At 39.0% G+C, this 15658-nt stretch overlaps 1 protein-coding gene across 1 annotated transcript; it reads right to left on the bottom strand.

Annotated features, from left to right (window-relative positions):
- Positions 1 to 344: 344 nt before the first annotated feature.
- SERPINA10 (serpin family A member 10) lies at positions 345 to 8524 on the bottom strand. The gene is made up of 5 exons (XM_083864224.1): positions 8456 to 8524; positions 5400 to 6160; positions 4188 to 4461; positions 3356 to 3503; positions 345 to 567 (listed from the first exon to the last, which is right to left on the bottom strand). Exons 2-5 carry the CDS (start codon positions 6118 to 6120, stop codon positions 376 to 378), a joined length of 1335 nt encoding a protein of 444 aa, XP_083720350.1. The 5' UTR covers positions 6121 to 6160; positions 8456 to 8524; the 3' UTR covers positions 345 to 375.
- Between the last annotated feature and the right edge of the window lie 7134 nt (positions 8525 to 15658).

Genomic DNA, 15658 nt, shown 5'->3' with positions numbered 1-15658 from the left:
TCTGCAAGAGAAGATAACATTGAGGAATCTGCAGTGTGTGGGAATGAGCTTCCTGGATATTTTGGCATGTGAATGTCTGGAGCTTTTTATTCAGATTTATCACTAAAATACTAATTTTTGAAATTTCACTTCTGTGGTTGTTGGGTTTTTCTGTTACCAAAGGTAGATTATATAAGTCACATTTTTGTTGCTTTGAGCCTTAATGAAGTTAGGTTGTTATGTGGCATTAATAAAATATTGCTAGGATGACCTAGTGCTAGCTGGATAGACAAAACAGGTTTTCACATTTCATATTTCAGTGTCTTTTTTATTCTAAAATAAATTAATAAAAATAAAGCCTCTTACATACCAAAGAATAGAAACTATTACCTTTATTCACATTTCTGTTGGATCAACCACCCTGCCAATGAACAGTAATGTTTTAAAAGTTTCTTCAAAAATCATGAAAAGGAATGGTCGGTCCACTTTGATGACAGGAGGCACTGTGAATGCAGTTATTTCTGACCCACTTGCTACTGCAGCCTCAGTTCCTTCTTCATCCACTTCAATAACTGCCTTTTGGACAACCTGAAGTGCAAGGTAGAAATAAATATGTGACAGAAGTAAATACTAATGTGAAGAGTGTTTTTCCAGGTGAAGGCATTCAGTTGAAGTAGGCTTCTGTTAATGATTAAAATGAGCAGTTCAGTGCAATCAACCTGTGTTAGGCTGGTAGACCCCTGTGCTGTCTGCTTCAGCAGCAGAGGAGTCAGCACAGCCACGATGGCCACAGTGCTCGCAGTGTGGATGCTGGTTCGGGAGTCATTGCACTTTTCCACATTTCTGAGCACAGACTACACTTAGAGATTGAGGGTTTTGCATGAAGCAACCATTGCATTTGTGTAGAGTGCTCCTCTTTGACACCTAACTGTGCAAAGGAGATTGTCAGTTGTAGGAAATGTGTTTTCATCAGTCACAACCACTGACTGGCTGGATATGTCATTCACAGCTGACTTTGTGAGAGCTTAGGGAGATGCACCAATCTTTGCTTTTTTCCAGTATATTTCTAATTTGTACATTTGGTAGCAGAGACTAAATATGTAGACCAATGAGATACAGTCCTGGACTGGTTTGAGAAGATTTTCCTTTCTCACTGAAATTGCAGCCTGACAGAATCTGATTTTTCATTTTTTCATCTTCTCCATTTTGTACTTTCAGCCTGCTTATATCTCTGAGTGCTTCTGCTGTGTTAGTGTCTGTATTAGTGAACCACCTGGTCATCTAGTGGATTTCCAGCTCCTAAACTCCTAATTCTAGGAAATACTTATGCGAAAACAGTCGAAGGACTTCACCAGTGTTGAGCTTTCTGCTACATAGTCTTTAAAAATATATTTGTCTTTCACAATTCACAGGACAGAATGCTCCTCTGGCACTTTGTAGCTGATGCACATATTGCTTCTAATATCAGTTAGCAGCTCCTGTTGAAGTGTGATTTTTTCATAACACAATAGAGTTAACTGCTGAGAATCAGCATGAAATTTACATGATCAAGAGAAAGGGGGAAAAGTGCTGCAGATTGCCATTATATTTCCCAACAATGAAATAGTTGATACCAAACTGAAAATCACTGAAATTTTATCCATTAAATATTTATTCTTTGGATGTTACATCTTCCCAGAAAGGTTGTTTTGTTAAGCCACTGCAATTTTGAAAACCTGTAGGTCAAGCAGGAGAGGTTTTGAAACTTGTATAGAAGTGTTAATTATACCACCCTGTTAGCTGGCTAATCACAAAGGCTTCTACAAGGATTTGGTGTAGGGAGACTTGTAAGAGCAGCATCAGAAGGATTCTTTCTCAGAGAGTACAAATACCCAAAGGGAGGGTGCAAAGAAGGTGGAGCCAGGCTCATCAGTGGTGACAGGACCACAGGAGTGGGCACCAACTGAAACACAGAAGGGTCCCTCTGAGCATTGGGAAACGCTTTCTCATGTGAGGGTGGCTGAGCACTAGCACATGTTGCCCAGAGATACTGTGGATTCTTCCTCTTTGGAGATATTCAAAAGCTGTCTGGACATGGACCTCAGCAACTTGCTCTAAGTGACCCTGCTTGAGCAGAGGAGTTGGACCAGGTGACCTTCGGAGGTCCCTTAAAACCTTAACCATTCTGTGATTCTGGGAAGCCTCTCCTGGAGTTATGGTCCTGGGTTGTCAGTGCCATACAACCTTCCACCAACCACAAGCAGTTGCATGCTAAAATTTCCTTACATAAGTTTATTAAGCTGTGTTTTTAAATCCTATGCCAGATTAATTTTATTTGGATCTTGTTTATAAATTCATCTTGTTTCAGAATTTTTTTTTTACTTTTACTGTAATGTATGAATTTGTATTTAGAATTAATTGCTTTTTATCTTGTTCCCACACACTGCATTCTTTTGGGCACAAGTATCTCTGTGTGTTACGTCTTTCATCTCCTTTCTTTGACCATGCCTTTTAATTTCCTATTATCAGCAAATTGTCTTTTTTATAGACTAGCTGTTTCTTTTTCATAAAACATCTCTGGTCACATAATTGATAATGATGTGATTGACAAGTTCTTTGTTTTCCATTCTCTTCTGCTTCTCATTCAGCCTCTGTTTTTAATCAGTCTTCTGAAATTCATCTGTGCTTTCCCTTAAACAGTGGTACAAAATCTCTTCCCGCTCCTCTTTTTCCAAGGGACTGTGTTCCTGTGTTCTTGCCCGTTCACTGCCCTTGCCTTTACCTGTTTAAATGTTCTTTAAAAGTTTCAGCATATGAAGTGGAACATCTGTGTGGGTTGGAGTACAACTATGTTGTGCCAATCTTTTGCTGTCAGATTCTGTTTCTCTCTTCCACAGTATGCAGAAGGAGAAGCAGGAATGCTTTGACTTTTCTTCCTCACTGTTATCTTTTTGAGATTTTATTATTTAAACTTTCTAAGGTTCTTTATTTTTTGAGAAGTATACCTGTCTCTGAACTGTGTATGAGGAGTTCTCTCCTTGAATTTCCTTCCTTGCCCTGGCTTTTGCCATTTGACTGTCATTTGCAATGTCTTTCTTATTCACAGTTTTTTAGACACGGTGCTCATTCCCTGCCAACCATATTCCTCTTGAGGCAGAGGTTTTCTCCTGTGATGGGTTAGCTTTGGGAGGTGTTGAGCTGTCACTGCCCCTTATCTCTACACACCTCTGACTTGAAGTGGGATCCATCCTGATTAAGATGTGTAGATTGCCTATACCTGTCAGATGATAGCACTAATACTTTGCTGTTAGTGTCCCTATAAATTTATATGACTGTCTTGGCTGGGCCATTTATATACTATTGTAATCCAAACAGCAAATAATTTTAGTAGGCTTACCTGTGAAACTGCTACATATTCGTGATCTGTCAGATGACTAAGATCTGCTGAACATGTAAAGAGCTTTTTAATTCCAAGACCTTGAAGCAGTTTCTTCATCTTGTATTTTTGCTCTAGTTTAAACTTTGGAAATGAAATATCCAGTTTTCTGTAAAAAAAAAAAAAAAAAAAAAAAAAAAAAGTCAATGCAAACAGTAGGTCACTTGACTGCTGAAATGCACACTACTCAGGAAATAAGGTTTACACAGAAAAAGAAGGGACAAAAACTGAAGAGTCTCTGCTGGAATTTAGGTTGGCAGGAAATAATTTCTAACCTGTTGACTGCCAGTGATGCTAGAAATCATTTGCTCTGTATAAATATTTCCACCAGCAGTTACAGTGTCCTGATACCAGGGTGACACACTAATTTATTGACTGGTGAAAAGAATTGTCACTTCAGGAACTACATTTCACAGTAATCATTTGAGTTTACATTTTTATATTCAAATTTATCAATTCCTCTGGGTTTCCCCTAGTAAGAAATGTTTAATGTCTAGATTTATTGTGGATTTTGCTTGGCAGTACTAAGTTTAAGGAGAGAGGAGACCTAAGGAAGACTATGGAAAGACTCATGCCCTTACAGAGAGAGTCATTTTTAACTAAGGTGAGCCAAAGTTTTGTCCTCTCAGAGTCAAAACTTGCAAACTCTGTCAAGACTCTCTAGATACGTCCTGCCACAGAGATGCTACCATGGGAGAAGGCTTAGGAAGATCAGCTAAACTTTGCTGGGCTTTGTTGCTTTGCTGCAGTAGACATCAAAGACATTAGGACCCCATGAGTGTCAAAGCAATACCTGGTTTTCATGTTTCCAAGCCAGGATTCCACAAGCTCTGTAGTCAAATGGTCTTCAATTGAAATGTAGTCTCCCTCTTTTTCTGGGATAACAATCAGCATGTGGGCATTCCCTTTGTAAGGTATCTTTATCACAGTGCATCTTAAGTTCTCATCAAAAGTTGAATTAATTTTATCTGACTTGAACATCATGGGTACCTGTACGCTTCTGTATTTGTTTATGTGGAAAGTCTCCATTTCTGTGAATTTGGAATTAAATGGATAGACCCACTTGCCTGAGGAAAGAAATAAATTAAATAATTATTTGTGTTTAGATTTGTTCAGAAAGTGTTCTAAAATGTTTAAAAAACTATAGGATATTTTCTGTATCTAGTCAAAGTGGCTGTCAGTTATGTCTGGGATAAGTGGATGACAATTTCAGTATATTTTTTGTTTCTTGTATATAATTTTTTACAGCAAAACCCCGAAGTAATCCCCAAAATAAACTGCTTAATTCTCACAGAAAGAAGGGAAATATTTTTCTAAGGTTGATTAGTTGCCACTCAAGTTCAGAATTTATGTTCTCTTTGTTTTATAAATGCCTGGTGAGCATCTGACCTTTCCTAACATATAACCTTCTCTGAAATTCTTTACCAGCTGTTCAGTATCCTGTATTTAATTTAATTATCCAGTGTTTTGGATGGGGATTGGCTTCTCCATGGAATGGTTTCTGTCCATCACTGGTATTTTTTTCCCTTCCCCTGTAAGGTAATATAATGGGGTACTTGGGTTCCTCTGGGGAAGATGATTCTTGATGGAAATAGAGAAAATATTTTTGTTTCAACGATTTTGTGTACTATGTATGATTTTATGCCCAGTATCCAGCATTAAAGACTATTGTGAATAAGACTTTTTCATTTTAATGGGTGAATGAAAATAAAACATTGTTTCCTGTCATAAAGGGATAATTTGGAGATGGACTGTGATAGTTTGATACAGGGCTTTTTGTTCTCTTTGAGACTCTATTGTATGGAAGACAACATAGAAGAATTGTGATTCCCTATAATGAAAAACAATTACTATTAAATAAGCTTAATAGAAAAAAGTAAACTTAGATAGATTCATAGAGTAAACAGAACTTCTAAATTCATTTTAACTCCCCCTAATGTAGCTTAATTCAGAGTCTTGATCCTCCTAATAAATAATTATTCTGCAAAATAAAAAGAGCAATTACCTTTAAAGACAATGTAGTCCACAAGCACCAGTTTATTATGTTGGTCCAGCTCTTCAAAAAGCTCTGGGATTTTTCCTTTGGTCGTTTTGTTAATGTTTTGATTGATGAAAAGTTTTGCCTGTGTTAAGTTTTCAAAGTCCACTTTCAGGAATTCCATATCAAAGTACTGCTTAGATAAATTCAGAAAAGACTCCTTGAGGCTGAAGTCCTTTTGAATAAAAGAAAAAATACCTTGCACGAGGAGAAATTCTTCATTCATTGTGATGTTACCTTTCAGTTGTTTAAACAAAGCTGGTAAATGTTGGCGGTCCACTCTGTCCTTCACAGCATGGAGGTTTAGACCTTTTACAATCTGTCTGTATGTTTCTCCTTTGGCTGCCATCATATAGACACTCATGAGAGCTGACACAGAAAGGGGAGAGATGATTACATTGTTATCATGTGTCATGGCAATTTTTCTGTAGAGGTTAAATCCAAAATTTGCAGTCTTTTCAGTGAAGTTGTGAAGAGTGAATTCTTCAAAACCTTGGTCTTCAAAACCTTGGTCTTCAAAAGGCTTAGAGATATTTTTCTGATGATACCACTCTTTGGAAATACTGATGTTATTTCTTTCCAATAAATTACTCTCTTTTTCCTCCTTTGGAAATCTAGATTTGATATCAGCCTTAATGAATTCAAAACATATTTCACTTAAGAGAAGTATGGAGATTCCTATTTTCATGTTGACATCCAATAATGAGCTCTTCAGATATTTTTTTCCCCTAGAAAAAAAGAAAGGCAACAAAATGACCTTTTAGTTTGTTCTTCCATTCACATTGCAAAAGGTCATAGTGGTCTTTCTGCATCTTCAGGGTATATACTTTAAACCTGGCCAACAAAATGTTCAGAGAAGATTAGGCAGATCTTACAGGACACCTCAGACAAACCTTAGCATCAGACATTGTGTAAATTTGCTAATTAAATACACTTTGCAAGCATAAAGTGCAAATATGATTGTCACCCATTTTTCCATTAAAGCAATATATGGATTCTCTCCCATACAGCAGTGTTGAATTGCACCTTACAGAAAAAGTTTGAATGGCCGCAATCCTTGGAGATGCATTTTCTCACTGTAAATTAAACAGGATATTCAAGACTACCAAACCTGCACAAATTCCTTTTGTATAGCAGTGGTCAAAGGAATAAACGAGATAGAGGATGGGTTGTATGGCCCCTCATTAAAGTAGTAAGAGATTCAACAGTCTAGAATCACATGACAGTTGCTAACTACTCCTTTTTAGTTAAGGATCTGTAACAGCAAATTACGGTCATTGTATAATTTGTGATTTGGCACATGGGAGAGCTGGTTTTATCCAATTTATTCAGAGTTCAGCTGAATTTCACAGTTGGCTGATTCAGGCTGTGGGAGTTAGTCCTGAAAAGGTATGTTGATGTGAGTACTGAGGCATTTGGGTGCCAAGTCACGAGGTGCTTTTGGCAGTCAGGTGCTGTGCTATTTTCTTTTGAGATAATAGGTCACGTTCTGTACTTGCTGCAACACAGATGGGCTGTCATGACTTAATCGGGAAGCAGTGAATTCGATGAATGTTATGCCTGCTCTCGAGCGCATGGCAGACAGAGAACAGAGCAAAATATGCAGCAAATATGTTGTGAATATTTTTTCTTTATTTTTCTTTCCCATTAACCCTTCCTTTATTTTCAATGAGATTCCCAGTGTCTGGATTTTCAGGACTGGAGTAGGGAAGGGGATGACTTGACTTCAGCTCTTGCCTTGCTGGTCAAGTGGTGCATGCAACTTCTGGAGTGCTGGGATACTCCCTGTCTCTGGGCAGGCTGAGCAGTGCAGTTCAGAGCTATTGCAGTAACTGTTGAGCATTTTGCCTCTATAGTGACCCACTTCTGTTCTGAAGGAACAGAGTTCCTGTTCCTGCCGCAATGCTGCACCTGCCCTGGCAGTGAAGAAGAAGGTTCTTTCCTCTGGGAGTCATCCCTACTTTGAAGAAGCATCCTTGGACACTGCAGAGTCAGCTCTAGCGAAGAGGCAGGGATTTTAAAATTTTGCTTTTGATCGTATTCAATCACAGGGAAAGGATTTTCTGCAGCAGCAGTCCCTCCCTCTAGAAGAGCATCAGGCCTAACTGCTTACCAGGCATTTCAGAATGCAAACTCTTCCTCATCTTTTCTAGGCAGGATGCAATTCCTGCACAACATCTGGCAGTGTTGCATTTGGCAGACGTCGCTGTTGTGCCTGCCTCTCTCTGGAAGGTCTGGGACAGTGCTTGGCTCAAGAGGCCACCAGCTTCCCCCAGGGGATGTGAAGGGACTGACTGGGCAAAGTGCTGAGCTGCCTTCCAGAGGGCTCTGCCTTCCCAACACAATTAGGTTTTGGATGGAAAGGGCAGGACAAATGCAGAATCTCTTGTTTACAGGTTTATCCCGAACTCTTCCACACTCAAAAAAAGATTCCTGAATCCTCAGGCAAACACATAGAAAACTGCTACTGATTTGGGTGTAATGAACAGAGGAATAAGAACCTTGCAGTTGCACTAAATAATCACTGCAAATCTGAGGTTGCAAACATTTAAAGTTAAAATTACAGCAGCTGTATCATCTTTATCAGTTAGAAATAGATCATGTCCTCTAGAACTAGGAAAAACAGTTCTGGGAACAATAAAGTAGAATTTATGTACATTATAGACTTGTATTTTTAGACCTGAGTGGAGCTTATTGCTAATTTTAGACAACTCACTTTATTTGTAGAGCAGATAGTTCATTAATAAATGTGTGTTAGAGCAAAGTGAACATTATTTCCATTTTAAGAAATATTTAGTTTTAATATTATCAATATCAAAGAAAAAAGCTTCTTGTGCAAATGCCTTTTTCTTCTGAAGGCATTAAAGCAAGACAAAAATCTATTAGAAGCTGATTAAGGTCTACAACCATTTAAAACATCACATCTAGAGAATCATTGATAAATAAATAAAATTGCAATATATATTTTTATATAATAATATAATAATCTTTCCTTTAAATGCTTCATATAAATCTCATCTTACCTATTAGGTAGCTCTTCCGTTACTTTTCTCAATCAGTTATGTTTAAAAATGAGATGAAGATGTCTGTCCCATTTAGAAGTTTTTTAACAAATATTTGCTTTTCCAAAGACTGATAATCCGGTTTTGTCTGTTATAAATTAACTGCTTTATAAACACTGAATATGTGTTTCCTATAAATGGCATAATAAGAGAGGGTTGTATTCCAGTAAATATGTTCTGTCTTTCATGAAAACCGAGATAAAAATAAATTCTTTGCATTTAGCCCTTCAGCACCCTATCAGGATGTGGCCCCCACCATCCAATAGCCCATGAAAATTATTTTTCAGGCAGGCTGTGAGCTACTCAGTCATGGAAGATGTATCCAATCCTGCTTAAATTATCTGCTTACATAAAAGAATATGTCAACATTCACCAAGGCAGGGGGAGCTTGAGGGAGGGAGGGAGGGGGGAGGAGGGAGTGAGAAGGTACAGAACATTTGTAGGGGTGTTACCAGCTCCCTTGCCCTGCAATTTGGCCACGCTTTGAGAGGAGAGGCTGGGGCTCCACTCCCTCTTTGAGGAGCCAGGCATTTGGTGACGTATCACTCTGCCAACATCAACTGCCTGATAACCACTGAGGGATGTTTCTCCCATAAAATGCAAAGTGGGCCAAGCTGATATTCCTGCAAAAGTTACATAGAGCTGTGGGAGGCATTAATATATTTTTTTGAATTTTAAGTTGGGGGGTCTCGCTTGAACAGATTTGAAGGCTGGCTTTGGGTCTTGAGCCTTATTAGTTGGGCAAGGCACATTCTTTAAGACATAGTTCATTCAACAAATTTTGTAGCATGGAATGGTTTAACTCTTCACTATTTTGATTGTTGGCCTAATTCCAGATAAAACATAAATATGGATTTCCCTATCTTCCCCTCATGCCCCTAAATTATTTCCAAAAATACTCTCAAATGAAATAGAGCACTTAATTTTGATTTGGGTTGTAAAAGAAAAATAATTTGGCTTTAAAATGTGAGATAAGGGTACTAGTCTCTAATTCTCCACTGAACTGAAAAAAAAAAAAAATCATATGCAGTCTAAGTGGATGTGCTGGACATTTTAGAAAGCCCCAAAAGAATTAGGGCATCCAGGAGTCAATTTTAAAAAGGCTTTTGTTTGTTGCTGGTAAGTATTGCTTCTATAAGAGTGTTGCTTACAAAATGCAAGATTTGATTAGGAAGGGCTTAAGAACTGAATGTAGCCCCTCCATTGTCTAACCAGATTTGTACCCTTGTTGCAAGGACACCACACTGGAGGGCAGTTGTGGGGTTTATGATCTTAAGAAGTTTAACTGAAGGGTCACAGGCTCCAGCTTCTTAAATTCTTATTGGTTTAAATTAATTAAAAATATTCTTCCTTTTAGAAGCAATCCCAGTCATAACAGTGTAGGCATTGTATTAGAGAATATGGGAATATAAGATGGGGTAACGAACTGAATGCCCTGCTCTAACATCAGGCAGTCTAGTCCCTAAACATGAAAAGCTCTGCTGTGGATGTCCCAGTGACTTCAGAACTACTATTCTCTGTCTATGTGACTGGATTTTTTTCCCCTCCCTACTTCCTAGTCTATATGTATTTGTGGTTAATTCAGTTGGATTTGAAATTCAAATGTCTTCTCATCGCATGGAAGAAATTTGCATCCGATATGGTTGAACAAAGCTGCATTACTGTGGCGTGTCTCTGAATCTGTGTGTCTTCTGGAGACTGTGGTACTGTGGTTGTGGCCAAAAAAGAAAATACAAGGAAAACTTGATGGGCACCGAACGTTTGTGCTCAGCAAAATCAGCAGTTATTTGCAATGACAGGAGCAAACAAGCCTCTTCTTTCTCAGACCAAGATACTGACACGTGGTCACTGCTGGAAGCTGAGTTAAGACACTCAATATTGATGCTTAATATTCAAAAGATTAAGATTGTTTATAGATGGCACTGAAAAAAGGGGTTTGAAGAAATCTTGAAGTTTTTGAACCTCTAGGCTAAATCTTTGCTGGACTACAAAGCCCATATCAATCCTGTTTTACCCAGAGGAAAAAGGAGGCTGCTATAAGATGTATTGTCTGTGTATAGAGATCTGAGAGAATTGTCTTCCTCTCTAGTTACTCACCAAGTCCTTTCTAGTTTTTTATGCCAGGTAACACCTTGCTGAGTGTATCCACCATACACTATTGAGAGTAACATATTCCTCCCACCAACTCCTATTTATATTGCCAGTTGCCCTTTGGATTCAACAGAGCTTCTGAGCAGTTAAACTCCACACAACATATGGGTAACACCCTGCCAAACTATACATGTTCACAGAGTGATTTACTTGGAGAGGATTGCCAGTGTGTGACTCTGGCAGAATTGCACTTTTCTACAGTTTAGGACAAAACCACCTCTGAAACCAGAACAAGCAAGACCAATACAAGTGCATTGCTGCCCAGTCGCGTCTCTGCTGGGAGCTTGTGTCAGTGCTGAGGCTGGGCAGCAGTTGAGCTAAAGACTGTCTGTTCTCTAATAGACAACTGTTTTTGGATGCATATGCAACTCTGAAAAACTTGGCACTGATGATGTAGCCCAGGTTCTCACCAATCTGTTTGACAAAGCACTGTGACTCTTGAGTACCTGGGGGGCAGGTACTGCAGAGGCAGATTCAGCTGCTTGTTCCAAATAGAGAGTTTCTTTTGTAAGAATTCTTCCTTTTGCAGTTCTTGTGGGGCTGGCAACACCTCTGATTCAGTGGCTGCTTTTCCTCTTACTTAATTTCCTCAGTCAGTTTTAGGAAACCTTCTGTGACCATGAAGAAACCAGTCATCCTAATATTCAGGATTTGGGGGCTTAGGGTCCCTGTTCTGACTATTATTCCTCCCAGTTATGATCTCCTTGGAACAACAATAGTGCTTGCCCAAGTAATGCCTCTGCTCCACATGCCATGACCCATTTTAGCAGTTTGTAAGTTGACCACAGCTGAGATTCAAAGTGGGCTATGAGATATGGTAGGCATGACTGCACTACTGAGAGCAGGTTTCAGGAAGGAGACAGGTGGTTTAATTAATTGTATCTGTACCAGCTTCCCAGTGAGAGATTTTTTGGAACTGAGTTTCTTGCCTTGCTCAAACAAGGTAGTAACTAAACAAACACATTTCACTCAAGGCCCTGCAAATTTTTGTCCCCAGCTAGTGGCTACCCATTTGGTTTGTCAAGGCAGACACAGGGTATTTACAACTGCCTTGAAGGACCTAGGTGAAATCGGTCAGAAATACTGACCATAATGGAGACCAACAGAAAGTAAAAAGTGTCAAATCAGGAAAATATTTAGGCTGAATGTGATTTAACCTCTTCCATGTTTCTTAGACTAAACGAAATACCAGGAGTAGTGCAGGGGATGATTTGCAAGGGATCTGTAGTTCTTCTGAAGTCTCACTGTGAAATTACTCATGACACATAAAGTAACATGGAACAACAGTCATAAAACAGCTCTTTATACAGTCTCCTGAACATGCTTAGTTTGTCAACAAGCTGATTCATCAAGGTGACTGCTGCTTCTCCCACTCCAAGAACGGACAGTATAATTGAAATCCTCAGGATGCAGCTGTGGCCCCAGACCTACACTGTTTATAAGCTTGATCCCTTTTGTACAACTATGCCACATTTCATGTGACAGGATTCCTGCAGTGAAAACCTCTTTGGAAGGTACCTATTCCTGCATGTCACCTGCAGTAGGATGGTTGTACTACTATACAAGGAGGACAAAGCAGTAAAGCTGTAGTAGCTCATAAATAGGGCTGAAGTATCTCCATTGTGCTTTCAACTTCACAGTCAAGTGCAGTCTAAGTGCCCTTGAACACACAAATGAAAGTATAATTGTCTGTTAATAACACATCTTACTGTGGAATCTTTTATAGGAAATGCAAAAATGATGAAACGCTGTAACACTGTTTCCAGAGAAATACTATCAATTTTCAGTAAGAGGTAAAACAATCATCCATGATGTATCATGGAAGTAGCGCAGACCCTGTTTTTTTCCAGGGAATGGAGTAAATGATCTTTTAAAGCTCCTAGCCTTGTTTCCTGTGATTTTCTGACTTGAAGCAATGAAAAAATTTAATTCATAATTATTTATTTATCCTCCATTTTTACCTGCAAGTATTGAAGAGCTCTAGAAGGGGCTGACTGGTGTTTGCCGACTCCCCATGGAGCCAGCAGGTGTCATCACAACTTTTAGTTCTCAGATGGGAAGAAGGATAATTTTGTGTGTTTGGACAGCTGCCCTTCTCTGTGCCTTACTAGGTTTGTGTCATGAGACAGGACTTAAGCAGGCAGTAGACACAAATTTTAAAAGTGGCACTGGTAGATATTTCTGTTCTCCAAGGAGGGTATCTCAAAGTTCCTCAGTAGATGTGAAATGCAAGTGCATTTCTATTTTAAATTCCTGGAAAAATTTCAACTCGAAAGGCAGGAATTACAAAGTGTGTAAGAGACTGGTATGTTTTAGGGGAAAAAAATCTTTTTGATGCCCCTTCAGAATGGCAGAAAATTTTACAATCAATAACTTCTGATGACCTGAACTTGAAATATGACCTATTTGCCCACTATTTCTTATCCAGTTTACATGTGCTGCACATGCATTTCCTTACTGCTGTGATAATCCATCTAAGTTCCTGGGACATGTGGTGTTTGACTGTCTGGCCTGAAGCAATTACCTGATGTAATGAAGAAGTCTCTTCACTTTGGCCCCTGCAGACATCCAAAAGGTGCCCTCTGGCACTTGTGAAATGTGCTGAGGGTTACTAAGTACCAAATGAGTGCAAGTTAGTGCTATCTGCATTGTCCAGAGTGACTGGCAAAGAGCTCTGCATTGTGGGGTTGTGTACTTGTGTTTCTTAGGGGTTTTTCCATTTGAACAGAGATATCAATGCAGTAACCTGCTGCAAGCCTGGCACTGAGCATGCTCTGCGTGTTGGAGGATGCATGGATTGGGCATTCAAAAGCAACATTTCTTCCTCAAGAGAGTTTGTATCGACCTGTCTGTGCTCTCATGGAGTATTTAAGGAGGAATTAGTTCCAGGCCCTTCCTGAGGTTTTTAAAGACAGCATCTGTGTTGTGATCTATAGTATCTACAGTATCTACATGTCCATTGTTTCTTTCTCATAAGGAAAACTATTTAGACTATTTAGTGAAATAATTAACTGGACAGCATGAGCTGTATAGGTACTCAATTATGGCTCTCTTTATGTTTCCTAAGAATATTGCATTGAATATGTGGGCAATGCCAGATGTGAGGTGTTAATTTTTCACTTCCTTGATTTAGGTGCTAATGTCACTTAGCAACCTCACTCATCTTTGAAAGGGAACTTCTTAAGCATGCACATACATTGCTAGTGAGAATATAATTTGTATTGAAATAAAATTTGGCAAATGGAGCAAATGCATGAGTTGCTTTCAATCCTGATGGAAACCAGGTGCTAAGTTTAAAGCTCTTTTGAAAGATTTCTTTTAGGCCACTACAGAACTGCTCTTCCCAGTTCCTGATATTTCCTGGTTAAAATGCCATCTAACTCTAAACTTTGAGTCAGTAAATTTTCAGCTTGGGTTTTTGGAGATTTAGGTTATATTTTCTTTATCTTAATCTCTCTCTCACCTTATCTCAATTGCATTTAATATATTTTGAAAGTATTCTTTTTTTGCATCCACCATGACAAAATGATAAAGTTCTGAAACATACTGAATTCTGCTTTTGGTATGAATGACCTGACCCAGGGCAGACACTTTTACAGCCTGTAGTGTGGGAGGAAGTGGTGAGCTCATCTTTGCCAGACATCAGATAATCCACACTAGAGAAGTTATGGAAACCAGGTTTCAGTGAATCTGCAGGCCAGATAACTCTTTGTATGTACCAAAAAAAGAGCAAATATGTTTGCTTTCAGATACTTACTTTTGTGCTGGTAAATAAAATCTTAATATTCACTTCCAGGATAACAAAGAATAGTGATATATATTCACGATTAACAGTTTTTATGTAAGTATTCATTCCTATAGGGTGATAGGACAGCTGGAAGGAGAAGAAACGGATGACAATCAAGGTTGCAGAAAGCTGAGACGTTATTGAACAGAGGACAGAAAAAGTAAACTTGTAGGCACTCAAAACCTGGCCCAAGATTCCATCAATCCACAAAACATAACTGGCCATTCGAGGCTGTTTCTTGGCTAGTAACAGCACATTCCCACGTGGCTGGCATGGACAATGCAGTCTCTCAGTGAAGTCTCTGTGTCCCTTGGAGCAGAAAGTTGTGCTCCCACAGGATGCGGACGATGGGTCACCTCAAAGCACCTTCAATGTCAGGACCACTGTCAGTGGTGATTCAACTGTAGGTTAGTCTTGCTTTTCTGTGCTACAGCCGTAACTACAATATCAGCACTGTTCTTTATGCCTTTTGTTGGAAAGATTCCTAGCCTCCTACACTCAGGATTTTGTGCCAAACTGAAGCATTTAAAAGCCTATAATACACTGTATTATATATTCCTTTAAAGAGAGTGGTATCTCCAGTGTGGGAGCAGTCTTACTTCAGACACTTCCTGGGGTTGTGGCCAGATCAGAATAAGTGACTGAACACATCCAAGACATCCTTCTTACCTCCCAGAAGGCCTCATCTAGCATCTTTACTTGTTCCTTCTTAGGCATTTTTGATTGAAAGCACCTATTTTGTTCCCTATATAATGAAACAATTTTTAGATCCCACTAAAGTCGCTCTATAGTAAATGATAGTAACCTTGGTCAGCATGTGATTATAGAATGAATGCAAGATTTATGCATCATATAATTTGCTTTTGATGGAGGTATTCATTTTTCTTTTTGGCATTGTAATGAGCATGGAAGCATTTGCATTGACAGGAGGTTTAAATTACATGCCACCACCCATTCTTCTTCAGTGAGCAGTAGTGGCTTCAAGTTCCAGTCACTGTCCTTCTAAAGGACAACCACTCCTGTGGTCAGACTTCTTGTCAGCCAAAAATTCTGTTCAGTAGAAGATAAGCGTAGGGTGAATATGATATTTCAGCTACATTTTATTGAGCAAGTGGTTATATTCAAGAAGACTTTGCTCTCTCTGACCAAAAAGCAAACAAGTCTCTTGTGAACACAGAGTGCAGTAATAGCAAAGAATTGAGGACTCGATCAAGAGACTGTAAGAG

The sequence above is a fragment of the Zosterops lateralis genome (assembly GCF_965231275.1).
Source record: "Zosterops lateralis genome assembly, chromosome: 6".
In the NCBI taxonomy this organism is placed as follows: Eukaryota; Metazoa; Chordata; class Aves; order Passeriformes; family Zosteropidae; genus Zosterops; species Zosterops lateralis.
Note: the sequence above shows the minus strand (reverse complement) of the source record. Positions and strands in the feature narration are given on the sequence as shown.